The following is an 18,714-nucleotide window of genomic DNA, read 5'->3' as shown; positions in this document are numbered from 1 at the left end:
GGTGATCACACCTGAGAGGTTCAACCATCCACAGCAGCCACCAGTCCAGGTCACAGCTTTGGAGTTTTCTCAAGGAGCTTCTCCACCTTCTGCAACACATGGTTGCACCTCACCCTATGGTCCATTCCATCATTACTCTCTGGTATCCCAAAGGCCAAATATCACTGGCAATCCAAAGATGACTTTCTATGACTGAATTTCTCAGCTTCTTTTCTGTGAAGGAGGCTGCCAAACTTGTGGTATCCGAGCCATTTGCCAGAAGCCTATAAATGAGTGTTTTGAACAATCATTTTTGTAATGCATCAATTATTCTCTTTAAAATAACAAAAAATAAGCAAACTTGAAACGTCTATTTCCTGTTTTGCTTTTGACCAGTTCAGAATCATCTTGTATGTGCAGTAACTGTGATTCTTCATTAGTTTCTCAGAGTCTCAGACTCACTTAGGTTGGGCGGAACTTCTTGAGGTCTCTAGTCCAACCTTTTGGTCAAGTAGGTCCAGTGAGAGCAGGTTGCTCAGGGCCTTGTCCAGTTCTGAACATCTTGAAGGATGAAGATCCCACAGCCTCTCTGGGTTCCTGTTGCAAAGTCTGACCACCCTTGTGGTCAGTTCTTTTCCTCATATCGAGTTGGAGTTTCCCACATACCAGCTTATGCCCATTGCCTCTCATCCTTCCACTATTCATGTCTGAGAGAAGTCTGGCTCCACTTTCTCTACACTCTCCCACTAGATGCAGAAAAGATCTCTCTAATTCATGTTCACCTTGTTGCGGACCAATATCCCCAGGTCTTTTCCTGAAAAAAATTGCTTTCTAACCAGACAGCCCCTATCCTTGCCTGTTGCATGGGGTTCTTTCATCCCTAGGCTCAAAAGAAGATGCAAAGAAAAATTTTCCTTCTGATTTTACAGCAAGTTGGGCACTTGAATATCTTCATGAAGCCTACCAAGGGCCTCGTTTCAGGCCCTCATCTTCACCTTGTGGGATAGTGGAGAGCAGTAATGAGGTTCCCATGCTTGAGTGAGGTATATCTGTGCTGCAGGAGGACCTGAAGCTCTGACTCAAGCTGATGATTGTCAAAAGTAAACTCGAACCTACCAATCTGATGTGGTCATAGAAAAACTGGTGCTTGTATTTGCCTGGCAGATGGAGACACGACCGCTCTGTAGCATGCAAAAATCCCTGTAAACAATGGAGGACTACATTTTAGAAGTCTTTCTCCCATCCTTCTAGCAATTGCATTATCCCTTTTGCCTAGATTATTTTTAATGCCTAGTGCTGCTGGCACCGGATGAACACACAGGTTTTCACTCCCTGGCACTCACTCTCATCATCAGACAGCAACTGGCAAGAGGACAGCTTAAAGCTCTCCTAGCCAAGCTTTCACATGCAAACAGATACCTGATACAGAGTGCAGACAGTGACCAAAGCCACATACCGCATTAGCATGCTGGTGAACCTGAGTCAATATGCCCGGCCACCACTGGACTGTGCTAATTTGGTACAGGTTGCCCTCATTCCAGAAGCAGCGGATCCTAAAACTTCCCTGATATTCACACAAAGTGTTTGAGAGCAATGGAGGGAGTCAGCTTTGACCCCTCTGTCTCCTTAGCGTCCCACTGAAGGTATCTTGCTGTGGGACTAATGCCCTTCTTCTGAGAGGTGATTTTGCACTATGTTGGAGGGAGTGATTACAAGAACAAGGAGATACTAAGATCCTTCCTTTACACCAACCCCAGCCCTCTTTCTAGCCCAATCCCTTCCCAAGGCCCACAGACACAGAATAGACCTTAGAAAGAAGCTGGCCAGGCCATTCAGAAGTAATTTCAAGGTCCACTGTAACATCAGCACCCCATAATTTAGATTCTCACTTGGCCATAATGTATTTTAGAACTGGGATACCATCACATTAGCTACCATTCAGTAATGTTAGTCTATATCTGTCTGCAAAATACAGCCCTCCAGCTTAATCCAACAAAGCCCTGCTGATCCAGAGCACATCTCCAACGGGAGGAAGCCTCTGCATCTCCAGCGTTCAAGGAGACATGAGCAGGAACAGCATCCCCATTCAATCTACAGAGTGAAGAATAATACAAGAGTTTTGGTGTTTTTATAAGGGAGATAGATGTTTTGCAAGCTCATATGACAGGCTCCGAACGTGGTAGCACTGCAACACATTAGAAAACGAGTCTGGCTTGTTCCACCTTTCTGATTTCTAACTCCCTATTGTAACAGATGACACAATTAAAAATAGAAAACGATGTGGTCTCAGCAAGAATTAGAATATATCTGTGCCTCTTTAATGCAACATATGGTGGAATATTTTTACATCTTATAAAGAACTGTGTATTGTACATGTGCTGCAGCAAAAAAACCCTGCATTAATATTTGCTCCTTGACAACAGGACCTGCCATATACCATGTACACACACACGAGTCATCAGCAGGACAGCACACAACTGACTAGGAAACCCTTCATTATACGCACCATTGGAGTTAATTCGGAAGACATTGGCTGAAGTCTCCTGAAAAAGCTCCTGTAGTTCGCTGGGATCAATCTGGGTGGCTGCAAAGACAAAAAGGGAGAAGATACGTCAATAATTAAGACCACCTATCGTTTTGAAAGGAGCTCACCTCACAGCCTCTGAAGGGGGATGCCCAGCAGAGGACATTTATGACAGAGCTGTCATAGAAAGATTAGATATTATAAAAACACGGGTTGTTGCAATAACGACTATAGGCTGTCACAGTCAGCTCAGAGAGCAGGCAAAGCCAGCCTGCATCTCCCTGCAAAGCACCATCTCATCACAGTCCTAGCAGACACTAGGAAAAAAACAGTGAGTAACATGGGTGTGGAGCACCTGTGGCACACAAAGAATATGGATTTTTTCCCTGGAAAGCAAAATTCTTGTAGGAATAATAATACTTGCTCTCCCCACGGAGATCTCAGCAGGGACTGGGAAGCAAGGAGAAATGGAAACTTATGACGTGGTCCCTGCACAAAAACGAGCAAATCCAAAGGATTTCCCTGCCAGTCTTTAAGAAGAACAAGGCCTCCAGTTGTACCACATGGCTTTGGAAGGTCTCACATGGCTTTGGAAGGTCCCACATGGCTTATCACCTGTAGCATTGCTGCAGCAAGAAGGGAACTGATGGGGAACCCTAACCTCTCCCAAAGCTGCTGTGCACCACAGCAACCTGACAGCTCACTCTTTTGAAACATTTTCTACTCAGCTGAAGAAAGGATGTAAAAAAGACAGGCTGAGGCTAGGCTAGAAGTCAGACCCTTCACATTCAGGATAGCACATAAACATGAGTTGATTGACAGAAAGGTTTTGCCACAAAGATCTGATTTCTGACTGCACATGAGTAAAAATGCCCCCTTACTCAGCTTCTTTCAGAAAAAGGAAAAGAGTTGCCCGAGGATATAGGAGAAACCTCCGTCAAGTAGCTGAGATTTAAGCACGGACATTAGAGTCACACATCCCCCAGTCCAAGAGGCCATCAAAGGAGATGGATGCACACAAAACATGAGCACCACATCCCGAACAGATGCAACTAAGCATCCAGAAACTTGCCTCTAGAGCTGAAACAACACTCTTGCATGCTCTCTTTCATTAAAATGCTTATTAACCATTAATTCATTGATGCAGGCTCTTCTTCACTCCAGAAATTTAGCCGAAGTAGGTAGCCTGATGTAGCCTTATACAGTGTCTGATAATACAACTTGCCTGGGACAGGCAAATACCTACGTCAGGGCCATCGGCACAGTAAAGACGACAGAGATTGTAGGAGTTCCCTGTGGTCAGCCGTGAGCCAGCTACCTCTCTGCCCAGGGTACCCAAAACTGCCCTACAAGGAGAACATTTACAGGACCCAGAGGGCTTGCATTTTCTTTTCTTTTTTTTTTTTTTAATTATCACTTCCCAGCATTAAACCATCCAAAGCTCTTCCACAGCTTCATCATTCCCAGAGAAGGAGAGACAGGAGGTTGAGTGAGGCTACTCTACTTGTGTAGGATACTTTGCTTAAATAAGCTTTAAACAAGGGTTGATTTTTTTGACTGCCAATAGTCATCAGAGAACCATAATAACTGCCACCCATGTCTTTGGCACCAGCTTCACAGCTTTATGGTAACCACTTTGTAGTGGATTTTCCCATGGTTTAACCCCATTCTGCCTCCGCACCCTGTGTCTGCTCTTGCAGGTTTCCCAGAAGCTGGTCTAACGAGAACTTTGGTTAAGTCCAAACCACAGGGCTTGTCCACCCCACACTCTACAGCGCATTTAAACAGTCACTGTTATTAGCAATCCGCTCCTTTGAGCTGAACTGTTACCGAATTTTTAACAGAAGCTGTGATTTATATTTTCAGGTCAGCGGACTGTAACTGCAACAAATTCTGCCTCCCCTAATCAGATTGCCCTAAGCTGTTAAATACCACGCTCCTAACCTGCATTTGGAACAGCGGGAAGTCAGCGACGGAGCAAGGAGAAAAACAYGAGTATTGAGCAAAAACAAAACCCCTCTGTGAGGCATTGCTCAGATCTGTGGTGAGGACGTGTCCTCCAGAGCTTTAGGATAGTCTCCTTTCTCTGGAGATATTCAAAACGCGCCTGGACGCGATCCTGTGCCACGTGCTCTAGGTGACCCTGCTTGAGCAGGGGGGTTGGACTAGATGATCTCCAGAGGTCCCTYCCAACCTCAACCCTTCTGTGATTCTGTGATAAGCCCCACGTTCCAACGGCATCATCAGGGGATATTCCACTGCTTCTCCYKGGGGAATATTGCTCAGCGGAGCCGATCTCACTCGCAGGAACATTTGCCTGAGACAATCCAGCTCCACCCCAGGTGTAAATACGGTCTTGGATCAGTCTGTCAGATTCACACAAAGCCAGAGCATTAAATGGTGTTTAATCAAAGCGCCCAGGGTCTCTTTGTTAGAGATTCTCCTCGTCTTCTCTTCCCACAGTTCCTCCTAAATCAGCTGTCCCAGACACTCCTCTCTTTCGCTCTCTATAYGGAACTACATAACACAAGGAATCAGCCTGTGCTTAAACATCCCTCAGGAATTTCACTTGAGACTAACATGATCTAACTTTCATTAAATCACTGTTTTGTTTTGTTTTTTCTCCTTTCCTTTCCTTAAACATCTATCAGCGTTAGAAATACTGAATTGGTCTTGATGGACCTTTGGCCTGGCCTGGCGATCTTGTGTCCAGACACACTTAAGTACCTCGCTGAATCAAGCCTCAGATGAACCACGATGCAATCAAACCACGCGGGGTTGGAAACTCTGGTGAACCCTCGATTATAAGCACCCGGCGAGACACACTATTTTAATAAAATCCCCAAATAACATGAACTACAGAGCTCGACAGGCTCCCAATGTGGCGACGCTCCAGCAGAGTTACAGCATCCAACGGGAACCTCTAGGGAGTCATCTAAAATGCCAGATAACCCTGAAAGCAGGCATAAAGGATCCCAAATGCTGCAGAAGCCAGGAGAAAGGCTGATTTCATTGCGGGGACAGCGCACACCTGCATCGCGGCGTCCACGCGGTGCCAGAGGAAAGGAACGCTGTGCCACGTTTGGTCTCCAGAGCCGGACCATAAGGTAAAAACTGCCCAGCAATTCAGATGCCGATTTGGGAGAGCTGGATTTATCCAACCTCTTCTGGGTGGCCACAAGCAGCTCAATTTGCCACCCTTTCCCACAGTTTTCTAGAGGAAAAGGGGCAAAACAGGACAGGGCAACGGGTGAGGATCATACTCTAAAGACACGGAAGCACTTAACTTTTTAAGCCTCAGCACACTGATACTTATTTTAGTGAGCTACAAGAGGCCTGTGAGATGATGAACTCCTCCTTGAAGGCTTACAGTCTTGACCCATAAATCTCATGTCACCCCCATGCCTCAAACAAGTGCAAATTCAATGAGAAAACACAGGTGGATGCAACCTTTGGTCAGCATTTCCAGACAATTACCTAGGGAATGCGATGCTCCTCTGATAAAACTGCATGGGATCYGGTTTACAATTTCCCACTCTGCCCATGGACTTTTATCTCATGTTACAGCACGCTGACAGTTCTGGTTTTCTTTTGCTTTCAGTTAAAAAATAACAATTAAAAAAAAAAAAGGAAAATAGGAGCATGGATGTTGTTTTAAACCACTGCTCCAATTTAGAGCTTCCCTACCTCAAGCAGAGAGGCTTTAACTATTCATGGAGGATTTAGCGGTTCAAGCAGACAAGCAGGACAATTTAAAAACAGCAGCGGAAAGCAAAGCAAAAAGCATCCGTACTGCCAAGCTAAGTGGAGAGTCTGCTCCTCAGACATACCGAGACTGTGAAGGAGAAAAAGGCGAACGTGAAACCCAGTTGTGTCTAATAAAAAATGAAATGTCTTCGACTTCATAAAGCAAGTGCTAAAATATTATGTTTCCCCAAGAAGGAACATGAGGCTGCCAACACGCAGTAAATATTTGGCATGCCCCACCGCTACTCGAGTTCAGTGCCACAGCTGGGAGCAGGTGAATTTTAATTACACTGTGGATCCTGAAGGCAGCGAAGAGTTTGCAGCGGCAACATTACCGAACTGCACGTGCAGAGCAGTTCTCCTCTGCTCCCTTAATTGGACATCGCCAAAAAAACTTTTATGGTTTCCAACTATTTTCCCCATTCCCTTTCCAGCAGAATTCCCTTGGCGAGGGACAGGACAACCCAACTTCCCCAGCTCTCAACGGTACCCACTCCCCACCTGGAGAGTGGTCATGAACCGATATCTTCATTGCAAGCGCTAAAGCAGCGGCAGATAACGCTGGCATTTGGGATATTTTGCTACTGTTTGCTAGTTCTTTTGWGATTTGCCTGAAAAGCCACGCTCACACACACAGGTGGACTAGACAAACCCAAAGGGCGAGCTCCCAAGCGCGGGTTTTACACAACCAAAGTGTGTTCATACGCACCCCAACGCGGTGCAATGGGAAACCTCAGCTGGAAATGTGGTCTGAAGGAACTGCCCAGCTTGAGACGGGTCCACTGTCTCATAATCCACCTTGCTGCTGTCCTGGAAATGCATGTACTGGCCTTTTTTTTTTTTTTTTGGCTCATTTGCTTATTTTATTTATTGTGCCAGAAATCCCTTTCCTCCACAAGGAAAACAGTTGAAACAATCACTTTGAAAACAGTGTCCCATCAGGTGACAACTCTACATTCGTGCAGGAAGTTCAAAATAAATAATAAAATGCAACAACAAAATTTTACCGAGCCTGGTCCGCGCGTGCAGCCACTGATGCACGCAGGGATCCTTCGGGTTGACCGCTGCTGTGTAAATCAGCCATTCGCTCCGACTGCTCTGGACAGCAGTTGTTGCAGGAGAAACAGAAACCTGTGCAAGCTGGCAAGCAGAAAGATCTTTCGGTTCTTTTTTAAGGCAAGTTAAATGCGATGCCTGAGCAGGCTTATAGGGTTTTGTCTCTACCGATATGGATATAATTCACATCTGAAGGGAATAGCTACAGGTCCGAGGCAACACGTACAGCAAAAGTACCTACAGGAATATCCTCGTGCTTATTCCTGATGAAAACCATCCTTGCTCCCCACGTTAATCTTTCTTGCCTATTAATTACTTCACACTAATTTGAAACTCCTAATGGCTTTTCTGCAGCCAGGTGTAGTCAATTGCCTCCATGAACTCAATTTTGTAGCAAACCTCAAATATCTCAAAGGCTGCAGAAAAAAAGGCAATAATAACTGTAACTCCAATAAAAGGGAAGAGAGGGAAAAAAAGAACAGGAGAAGCATTCAATCCTTCTACCTACAACACTTACATGGCTCTAATAAAGCAACTTGACACCTCAAAATTGTTAATGCATTTAGCCCCAACGTACCACTATGAGCTACCATCCTGCTTGTCTCTGTGCCCTGTAAAAGACAGCCACCGATTTCCTGCACCTGGGTCTTTTAACTTTAGGCTCTGGAAACCATACCGAGGAACCAAAAGAAAAGGCCAAATTTTGCTAAGTGTCTATGTGAGATCCATGTAGCACTAAGAATGAGCAGCTGGAGGTAAATCTGACCAGGATGGAAATGAGGTCCGTGAGGACAACAAAACCACTCTTCAAAAATCAGGATCCAACCCAAGGTGCATCCCAGCAGACTGGCACTTTCCAGGCATGGCAGGAACACAGGCTGGATCATGTGCCTGTTTTTTTGCCTGGAGACTCACTACCCACCTCAAGACACCTCAGTCAAGGAGCAACATCCTCAGGAGAAGCGACCTGTCCATGACTCACCCATCGCAACGCTCTTCAAAGACCCACTGATGACTCTTTGTGGTATCAACATTAGCTAGTCAAGAGAACAACTCCCTCTTGCACACCACGGTCCACAGGAAGAGCCATGTGCCTCTGGCACTAGGAGATCGAACTCATGAAAGAGAAGGAGATTGCTGCCTGGCTGCTGGTCCAAGAGGGAGAGACTCACTCTGGTGCAAAATGCTAAATTCATTTCTTTATTTTTAGCTTCTCCACGACAGTACAAGTGAAAATGAAGAGATGGAAGAAGACAAAGGAGGCAAAGGGGGAAAAAAGCAAACAACGAATATAGACAAAGAAGTGGCTGATCATGGGGAGAACAGAAAAAGAAAATTTTACAGAAAACACATGAATACACAAGCAAGAAATGGGAGATGCACAGGCACAAACGCATACACCTGCTCAGATAAGTCTTCTCCCCAGCAATATTTATAAAGCCAGTTTCCCAGGGCACACTGCCAGTGGATGCTTTGGTGTCTGATACTGTGCTTCATCTCCCAGCCTCTCCGGCAGCAGGGACAGTTTTTTGGTCTTCAGCCGTGCTTCTGCTTTTACATAAACTGCAGGAACCTCATTTATCTTCAGGATTTCTGCTCCCATGTTGAAACCAGTCAAAAAAAGGTCCAACAAGTACTAGCAAGAAAGGATCGACCAAAAGCATATTTGGACAAGGCTCCTTTCCTTAAGGAAAAAAAAGTGAAACAAGTGATAAAGGGAAACGTAAGCAACAGTCACACTCATGAGGCAACGTGCTTTTCATCAGCGCTGGCGAACGTGATGCTGTTCCATGTGTAAATGCTCTGAAGCTCTTTGCTGTGGGTTTGTGCAGTATCTCGTACAAAAGACCTGGGTCTCCTCTGCACGGCCGTAGCAGAAGGGGCTCTGAGGAGATTACAGATTTAACAAATTTGCTGAAGCTGGTGTTTACATCAGTCCTCTTCCACCCACCATTTGAATATAGCAAGTGGGCAGTGTGGGCTGTATTCAAGAACTCAAATACATCTGAGCCAACTTGTGCGCAGGGCCTCAGTTCAGCAAGTGCACAAGGCCAAGGAGGTACAGCAGGCGGCGAGAATCATTTCAGATTTGTAACAGTCACACCTAGGGATGCATTTTTTTCCCCCGTGAAATAAAGAGTTTCAAGACTTTAACCTTTCTAAAGCCTATGAGATCTGGGCTTAGTTACTGCATGTCCCCCAGAGATGTAAACTGCAACACCTGGTGTCCCCCACACAAGTGTTCCTGGTAGAATTAACTGGASCACAACAAGTGCCTTCTTAGAAGATCCTAGGAAAAATAAGCTATAAATACACATACAACACAGTTCTCTGAAAGGAGTAACAAAACAGAAAGCCTAGACCTAGGAAGAGCGCTAAGAGGCCAAGGAAAGAGCTATTCAAGCAAAACTTCACATATAGGTTAAACAGTCTAAGGCAATGAGACCCAAACTCAGCAGCTTGTCAGGTGTCCAAAAAAGAAGCTCTTTCACAGACTCTGTAATGTGCTGTGGTGACACAGGAGACAACACAAGGGACTGCTCAACACAAGGCAATGGAGAAGGCTCCCTTACACAAATCAAGAGAAGTTAAAGAGTGACCATCAACCTGCAGTGAAAGCTGACCTCAGAAATAAAAGAAGACACAGAATTAAGACAGTACTGGTGCCACTGCCTAGCTGAGTAAAGGGGATGCACAGAAGGAAAATCTGTGCACTCCTGTATTAAATCAGTCAAGAGAGAAGGTTTTCCCTAAGCCACGTGGATGGAGGATTATACCCCGGAGTGCTTCACCATGTTCCCATCCTCCTCCGGGAAACTGTCCCTAGCTAGTCCAAACAGCACCAAACTCTCACAGAAATGCAAATCCACAAGAAGCGGTTCACAACTAAAAGCAAACATTAGTATATTTTTTAGAGTGCAATCAAGATTCAATCAGATTTGCTTTGCATTATTTCTAATTAAGTTGTGTTTATCCCCTTTTGTTTCCTTCTTTAGCACATATGCTAATAAACAGCTGCTGAAGAAGGAAGCAGCAACCTGTCCTGGGTAYGCGGCTAACTCTTCTTGTCTTCTCRCCCCTACCGCTCACCCTTCGTGTTTAGGAGGGCATGGCTGCAGACGGTGCCAGTGTATTAGCTCACATATAGGGAGCCTGGTCGAGGAGATCTACAGCTTTACCCCCATGTCCCAGAGGGTATGTTTGCACCGTCCTCATTGCAGCTGTCAACAAAAAYGACCCCCACAACCTACTCACACAGCTGGAGGTCCGTGGTCCACATTCTCCTGCTCGCACAAGGGAAGTGAGGCCATATGGCTCATCCCCAGGTCCATATTACCYGACAAGGAAGCAGGTAACAAGCACTGAAAGTTAAGAGACATGAGTGGTAACCACCTTCACATGGTGGTTACCTACCAGAAACCAKCATGTTAACAACCTTGGAGGCAAAACTCTTTGAAAATGAAGTATTAGGGCAGCTAAGAGACAATCAAAGTAGACCATCAACAGAAGGAAATATTAGCTCTAGAGCAAACCTTGAGAAACACACTCCTTCTGAMCCCACCAGGGCACTGAATCTTGGCCAAGTCAACAGTCCTCCTCCATGGTAAAGGCCAGGTTACTGCACGCGCACAGACTCGAGCAGTAGCAGCCCAACGTCGCTCCGACTCAGATAGCTTGCCTTGCGACTGGAAGGTGATGCCGTGACTAAAAGCCTTGAGATGATGACATGCCTTGAGAGATCCCATGCACAGAAGACGGGATATATGAGTAAAATAAAAGGGGTGAGGAGAAGCTGAAACGCTGGGCAGAGGCTGCTCTCAGTTCATAGRGAAAGCAAAAAAAACAAAAAAMCAAAACCCAACAAAAAAATAGCCTAACCAACCAGCAAGATTTGTTATGTTTTCACTTAACAAATTCCCTGCTTTTGTAAGGACAGTAGAAATACATCAGCTTTCTTCTGGCAGCACATTAGGGTTTGTGGGTTTCAATTTTTTCTTCTAAAGCCTGTTAAAGATGCTAGAAAGGATACGGTGGCTTGCAGTACAAAAACAGAGTCCCTACATCTGGTTTAAACCATATTGTTGCTGGAAAGTCTATTCTCCTCCTATACCCCTTTACAGGCAACAATACCAAAACAACAAAAAAAAAATTAAAAATAAAAAAATAAAACACTGCTGCCTTCTAATTCCTACAACAAGAAAACAGCAGCTCTTGCTGATTTAGTAGAAGGAAATTTCAAAGACTCATGAGACCGTTACTAGAATAAAAAGCCTATCACTTCAGGGCAGGAAGACGATGGCTAACAGCGATTTGAAGGTCACACCAGCTTGGCAGCCCATGGGAAATGACTCGGTGGGATTCTCAGTCCTGTTTTCCCTCCTCACATCTCAATAAAATTAATAAAATAAGAAGCAGAACAATAGAAAGTCTCCCGGCACAGATCCCTGTTTGTAGAGGTGCTCTCGTCCAGACAGAAGCAATAAAGAAACTTGATTTTCCAGGATGGCTTCCTGCATATCCTCTCCAAACGTAAAGTAGACTTCAAATTTTAAGAAAATAGTTATCAAAAATAAGTACGGAGCAGAACCGTGGAACGGATTAAGAGGCTGCTAATTCTGGCAGAGTGCAGAATTTTGGTTTTGGATGGACAGTTTTATAATTAAGAATTTTCCTCCGTTTTTAATCAATGAGGAGGCAAACGTTAAAGGTTTAGCATAATTGTGATGTATGACCAAGATGCAGCTAAGGAGCTTTTAAAAAAAAMCGAAAAAGTGATTTGACTCATTTTTGCTAGCAGTGGATTAGGAGAGAGTTAAAAAGACGATCCACTTTTTGTTTGAAATAAATCAGCGTACTGGAAAACACCAATTCATTTGCAAAATTTCCCTATCAAATCCCACTGCTTCCTGCTTTCCAACATGGAGAGTCTAATCATGTTCCCTTCTTCATGCTCCAAAGACAGAAGTACGCATTAAGGCGGTCCCTGCCTGCAGTTTTAAAAGGACACTCAAGTAGTGCAAAAAAAGGCAATTTAAAATGTTTGAGAGTTTTTCCTTTTTTTTTTTCGGTGATGATGTGGTATGAGTATATAAATAAAACCTTAGGGAGAGCAGGTTTTTGTTTGCACTGCTATATTCCCAGGATAGTCTGCAGTACCATGCTAATGCAAACACAGGCACGAGCACAAACGGTACGTGAAAATGCAAAGGAACGGACCGAAAACACAGTGAAAAGGATTGATCTTACACTCATTGCCCAAACCGTAGGAAACCTAACAGGCAAAGAGCCACGAAAAAAAATGAAGGATCCAAACATTTGTAAAATGTCATTATTTGGAGATTTATTATTAAATAGTGTTTTTATTTTTAAATTAGCTCTTAATCAGTCGCTCTTTTGSTCTTATTACTGCACTCAGCACTAAWTGCCTTAGAAAATATCCTTTAAAAAGATCTTGGTTATTAATGATAAAATGAAGATGCTATTTGTGTGAGTGATTTTTTTTTTTCTTTTCTGATTAAGTCCATGTGATGAAAGGAAGTGATATCAGAAGAATCAGCTAAGGGGATGAAAGAGAGAAACCATTAAAAACATTACCTCACCGCACAAGATGGTTTCCAATGAGAAAAAAAAATCCAACTGGGTATTCTTTTTTCCCTGTTTTCTAAATTAGGGATGCTTTAAACAAAATCTGAAAATGCAAACTTGATTACCTCCCCCCTCCCCCAAAAAAAAGAAAAAAGAAAAAAGAAAGAAGTGTCGGATAAAAGGTTAGAAATAAAAATGAATGAGACTATGTGATCCCAGCAGATATTATGCATAATTCATGAGATCACCCTTACTACCACCACACTGGAGGGCTTCCAGCCTTGGGATGAGTCACTGCTCCAACAGGAAGGATAATGCCTGTGACAAGCAAGTACGCCCGGGCAGCGGTGACAGTCAGCTCGAGATGAACGACGGCGTGGGAGAAAGGAGAGCTCTCCCGCAGCTCCGGACGCCGGCACCCAACGAAATAAAACTCTCTCTTCCCGGCCCTCCAGCAGATGCAAGGCTGTAGAGAAGGCTTGGAGAAAGCAAGAGCCTGCAGCTGCACCACCACCTGCCAAAACGCTGTCAGCACCCTTGAAATCGGCTGGAGGAGGACAAGCAAGCGTGGGAGAGCTCTGCAGGAAAAGATGGTGCCGCAGGATGCAACGCCGGACCCTGGCTGGGGCGCAAGCTCATTTCAGGGTCGACCACGAACCGCTTGCTCCAGYGTAAGGTTGAAGAAGCTCTACTGCAGAAAACGCTTGCTTCCCACCTCCTTCCTCTTCATCCCCTCTTTTATTGGACAGGACTGGAAAGCTGAAGCACTCCAACACTTCACTCTCAGTCTCAAGGATGTAAAAGACAAATTGCTTAGCGCCTCAGCTAAGCATCATCTGCAATATGGAAATGCAGCATTCCTGGTAAGTCCCTACAGCTTCATAGAAAGCTGCGTGAAGAGGTTTTATAAACCCCAGAGAGACGAAGTGAGCTCTGGGATGACAGCAGTTACCGGAACAGAGACAAAATGGATGCAATGCRAAACAGCGACCAAAGAATATGACAGCTGGCCTCTACCCATAGGAAATACGAGTGTTTTGCAGATGGACAGCATTGCAAGGGGTGGAACAGATTTCCTTAAAAAAACAAGTTTGCAGCCACAGTACCAAAAGCGATGTACCTTCCTCTTTTGGAGAACTTCAATCCACCAGCAAAAAAGGAGCAAGGTAACTTTTTAGAAGTCTTAAAGAGGAATGAAAAACTGCAATACTTTGTCATTTCTTGGTAGTCTTTACTTATGCTTTTAAGTAAGAAAGTCATACTGATTACTTATGCATAGAATATGCCAACATSTACTGAATGGAGGAAGGGAAATTAATTTGTTTGCCTATGAGTAACTGTAATAGAAACTACTTGGCCCATGGGACCAGCTCTTCTGGARGAAATCATAAAACCCACAGAGACATTTCATCATTCAGGGAGGAAGAGGAAATAGCATCGTCACCGTCACCACTTTGGGAAGTCTCTCGGGATATTTCTCATGGAAGCTGYGTGCAGACCTGGTCCTCCTCAGCTTATGGGACCTGCGTACGGTCAACAGAAGTTGTAGCCWTGCCCAGAAAATGTCCTATTTCTTCTTACATACCTACCGCTGGAAGTAATTATTCGCTGGAAAAGAAAGACTATGACAAAAGATGGAGGCACAGCTGTCTGTCACTGGGATTCATAYTGGCCAGATTTTGAGTTCTCTGGCCCTGAGAAAGTTATTAGCAAGCAGTGGTCTTTTCGCCCTGGGATATTGTTCAATACCAGTGATTAAGTGTAAGTAAGTCAACTAGATGATCAGTCTGAGCAAACATTACAGAATTACACTGTTTTTTTTTTTTTTTTTTCCTGATACACACACGCATGTATTCAGCAACGGTCCTGCCTCAGGTACAGAGACAGCAGCAGACTGAGGGGAACATCACCTTACTGCTAGTTGTTTAGTAGGAAAATAAGAAAATACTCTGCTATTTCAAAGGCAATCCTCTCAGGTGTAATCTTACAGACCTGTTAATCTACAAGGCAACCTCTAAACCACGCAGAGCAAACSAACCTTCCTCCACCAAAAAAAAGTGGGGAGAGAAGTTCATTAGAAGTTGTTGTGAAGCTATGGAAGAACTCGAGTTACTCCATGTGTAATGTGATTTGGACAACGAACTTTACACCTTTACTTTCACACACAAAAAAAACCAACCAACCAAAAAAAAATCCAGAAAAACAGAAACACAAAAAGGACTGAATGACTGTTGAGTTTATTAAAGATTATTTTCTTGCCCTTTGCATCTTCTTAAAAACAAGAGTATCCATTCAATTACAAGACCACAAACYGGCCTTTTTGCTGTTTAATTCAGCAGAACTTTGCTCACTTTATCATTCTCAGCATGACTCATTAGATATCTGTAAGACCAGATTTTGATCTTCATCTTAGTCRAAAAGACTCCATTATGTACTTGAAGACAGACTTTCTCTCTTTCTTCCAAAATAAAACTGAGACAGGAATTGAAGTATTTGTCTAAAAAAAATCTGMAGCACTGAGATACTGATGAGTATGAGAAAGTGGAAGTGACAGGAAACTGATGAAGAAAAGGCTGGATGAAATTTTTTAGACAACTGGTTTATTAGTTAAAGCATTCTGTTTTAGGTCAAAAGATACAAATGTCAAACTCAGTAAGCTGGTTTCAGCTGTAATTTTTTCCCCCTCCCTTTACAATAGTTGAAGTTTTCCATTTCAAGTTTTCAAAGTGAAATGTTTTGATTTTTTTTTTTTGCTTCAAAATATTCTGCAATCTGAAAATTTGCCCAAATTTAACRCCTCCCCCAAAAAGAACAGGAAAGCTAGATAAAATGGTTTAAGTTACCCGAAATATTTCAATCAGTGCAACTCCCTCTTTTTTTTTCCTTTTTGGGACAACTTCAAAACATATATATCAGCCATCGGGGGAAAAATTAAAAAGTAAAAAGRAAACAATTATTTACATGGCCCCACTGAATATCAGAATTACTGCTGCTGCAGACAGAAGTGCATGCACAAGATATAGCAAARTAGTAAAAAACAAAACACATCTTGAAATGTTTTGGTTCCTAGAGCCCAAATGGAGAAACATCCTTATTTTTTGCATAGGTGCCACCATTGGCTTTTGGGTGTGCCGCTGTTGGTCAGAAATCTGAACGTGTAAGCAGTGCATCGCCAGCAACGGCTGAGTTTTCAGCTGTGTCAGGATGACAAAAATAATATATAATGATGTAGCAGAAGAAGCAGGACCATTGCCAAACCCCTGACCAATCTCCAGGCGGCCATTGGAGGGTGCTGAGATGCCTTCTCCCCTTTTTATTCTCCCCTCCTCCTCCTCTCCATCACTGCGCCGTCCTCCTCCCGAGCGCTTTTCCCACCTACCACTGGCAAAGGAGGCTCTCCGGAAGCCACGCCAGGAGGCTGGGAGACGTGCCGTTGCCCTCCTGGGGCAGGACGCCCTCCTCTGTCGGGGCAGGCTGRAGCCTGGGTGGCCCCGCTGAGCACCTCCGTCCCCATCACCCGTGCGGCGTGTCACCTGCACCCAGCCGCAGCAAGYTCTGGCCCATCTTTTCTCAACAAGCCATTTACATTCTTCCTTGAAAGAAAGTGGAGGAAGACCCAAGGATTAGTGTCGTGAAGTCTTTTGGTCATCACACGCAYGACCCACCCTCCCACGGCACTGCATGGAGGGGCCAGACCATCGTGTGGTGGAAACCCAGCAGAAGCTGGACACATCGCCGCTCAAGCAGGCAAAATGGCATGAATCAGGAGCAAACAGCTATCCCCTAAACCGTGAARAGTTGCCTCCCACAGACTGTTTTCAACCTCAGACGGATCCCACGTGTAACCCATGCACTAGCCCCACTGGGTGCCCAGGAGACATGTGGAGCTGAAGTCCTGGGTGCTGCCGCATGCAGCAGCTCTACCAGAAGAGCTGCTGGTTTGCAGAGCAGCTCCCCCGCTGCTGGCCAGCCTCCACGAACGCAAAGAGCAGCATGGAAAAGACCATACTTGGCATGCAAAAGCCAGATTCACAGTAGCCAATTCTCCCTGAAAACACAAAATATCTCCTGTTGAACTCAACAACAACAACAAAAAAAAACCAAGAGGAGCTTGTCTAGAAATGGGAGCAGCCCCTAAGTACCCAGTCGGTGCCAATGAGTTCATGGTTCCTGTCCTGCTCCCAAGACAGCACTGATCCCACCATTCAGACAGATCGAAAAAAGCCCGAGCCCTGCCGAGGTCAATCAGTACTCCTCTGTCAGTTCATTTTAACTAGCAGCCCGAGCAGTTAACATCAGTTAGTTTAAATGAATCGATTTGCTCTGAAATTTCAGCTGCCCGCGTGCACGCGCGCACACGCGCCTTTGCAGCTTCTATAATTAGACCGCGCCGAGAGAGAAGCAGTTTGCAAGGAGAACAACATCTTTAAAACTCAGCTTTCTCGAAACGGTGCTGGGCACGCATCTGGGGGGGAAAGGCGTGCATATTCAAGAGGAAAGCCTCTTTAGCGATGCCGCTGTGCGTCAACCAGAAGTCTAATTGCTTTTATCGGAGTGTCTACCAGGCCCAAGTCACGGCGTACTGAATACTATAGAGACAGAGAAGAAAAAATGCATGTGCACATGTGCACGCACACACACACMCCTCTGCCACCTTGTTGAATCAAGGACCAGAGAAAGATTCATATAAAATAATCAAAATATTGGCCAATTTGCTAAGCCCAGTCTAAAGAGATGCTCTGGAGCTGTTTCTATTGCAGTCAAAGCTGTGTGACCTGTGCAAAGAAGTCTAGGATAGACTGATAGAGGTCGAGCTTTGCTAAAAACATAGCGCACGGCCCAGCGCGGGCTGGGAAACACGTCCAAGCCGCGGGCGGCTAGCTGCAGAGACAYGGCACGCATTACGGTTACCGGAAAATCCTGCTCTACCAAATCGCCGCTGCGTGATCTCAGCCGRGCCCCTAAACATCTTTGGGTCCTGGTTTCCCTCGACGCAGATGGGATGAGGCAGCGACCACACTTCTTGCGGAGAAATACAGAGAAACTCCCCAAGCGAGAAGCTGAACGTGCACCAAATGCAACCGCAACACRTTGTAAGCGCACAAGTAATCCAGCGAGATGGCCAAAATGATCTCATGATCCTTTCTAGCTTTAAAACCCGTGAATCCGCAAGCTGAAGGAAATGCCAGACAAAATAAAACATTGCTTACCGTTAATGCTAAACTAGACATGTCTTCACCCAAGATCACAAAATGGCTAAATAGCAGAATTTCAAAAGTTCCAGGAAACTTCTGCCTCAAAAAAACTGGCTGAGTAGGTGGAAAACAACATTTTAAAAGGGAGCATCTTTCAGCAGGAGCGCGTCATTAAAAGCGTGTTCTGCCTAAATGAGTTGGGATTATGTCGGGGGATTTCCGTGCCGTTGTCTTAAAACATATTTAGAAGAAAGAAATGAGCATCTCGGAAGATGAAAACTAAAATTCTTGCGCCCCGACTGAGCAACTGGAGGCTTACGTTTCTTAACCTGCTCTCAGTTTGTTTTAAAAACAAAGTCTATGGGTGCGCAGGGATCTGAATACCCTCCCCTCAGGTGCTTTTTTAAGCTCATTAATTCAACCAGAGCTCTGTTATGATCAGTCCATCCGCACACAGGAGTTGGCAGCTTAAGGCTCAAGCTGAACAGCCGTAAAAGCCAGACTCACCTGGCTGCTACAGGTCGTGTTTTGCACACTTGATAATTACAGCGCGGGCATTTGGCGTCGCGCTATAAGCCAAGACACGAGGAAAGGCACAACCTTATTTCTGCTTTAAACGCCGAGCTC

At 44.8% G+C, this 18,714-nt stretch overlaps 1 protein-coding gene across 1 annotated transcript in view; it reads right to left on the bottom strand.

Annotated features, from left to right (window-relative positions):
• The window catches only part of TSNARE1 (t-SNARE domain containing 1), a 436,739-nt gene that overhangs the window by 308,869 nt on the left and 109,156 nt on the right, over positions 1-18,714 (bottom strand). Inside the window, exon 5 of the mRNA XM_026069584.1 lies at positions 2,486-2,563. Within this exon, the coding sequence (XP_025925369.1) occupies positions 2,486-2,563 (78 nt within the window). The remainder of the gene's footprint in view (positions 1-2,485; positions 2,564-18,714) is intronic.

Source organism: Apteryx rowi, unplaced genomic scaffold (assembly GCF_003343035.1).
Source record: "Apteryx rowi isolate R43461 unplaced genomic scaffold, aptRow1 scaffold_106, whole genome shotgun sequence".
Classification (NCBI taxonomy): domain Eukaryota; kingdom Metazoa; phylum Chordata; class Aves; order Apterygiformes; family Apterygidae; genus Apteryx; species Apteryx rowi.
The sequence above is the reverse complement of the archived record's forward strand: the minus strand, read 5'-3'. Positions and strand labels throughout refer to the sequence as shown.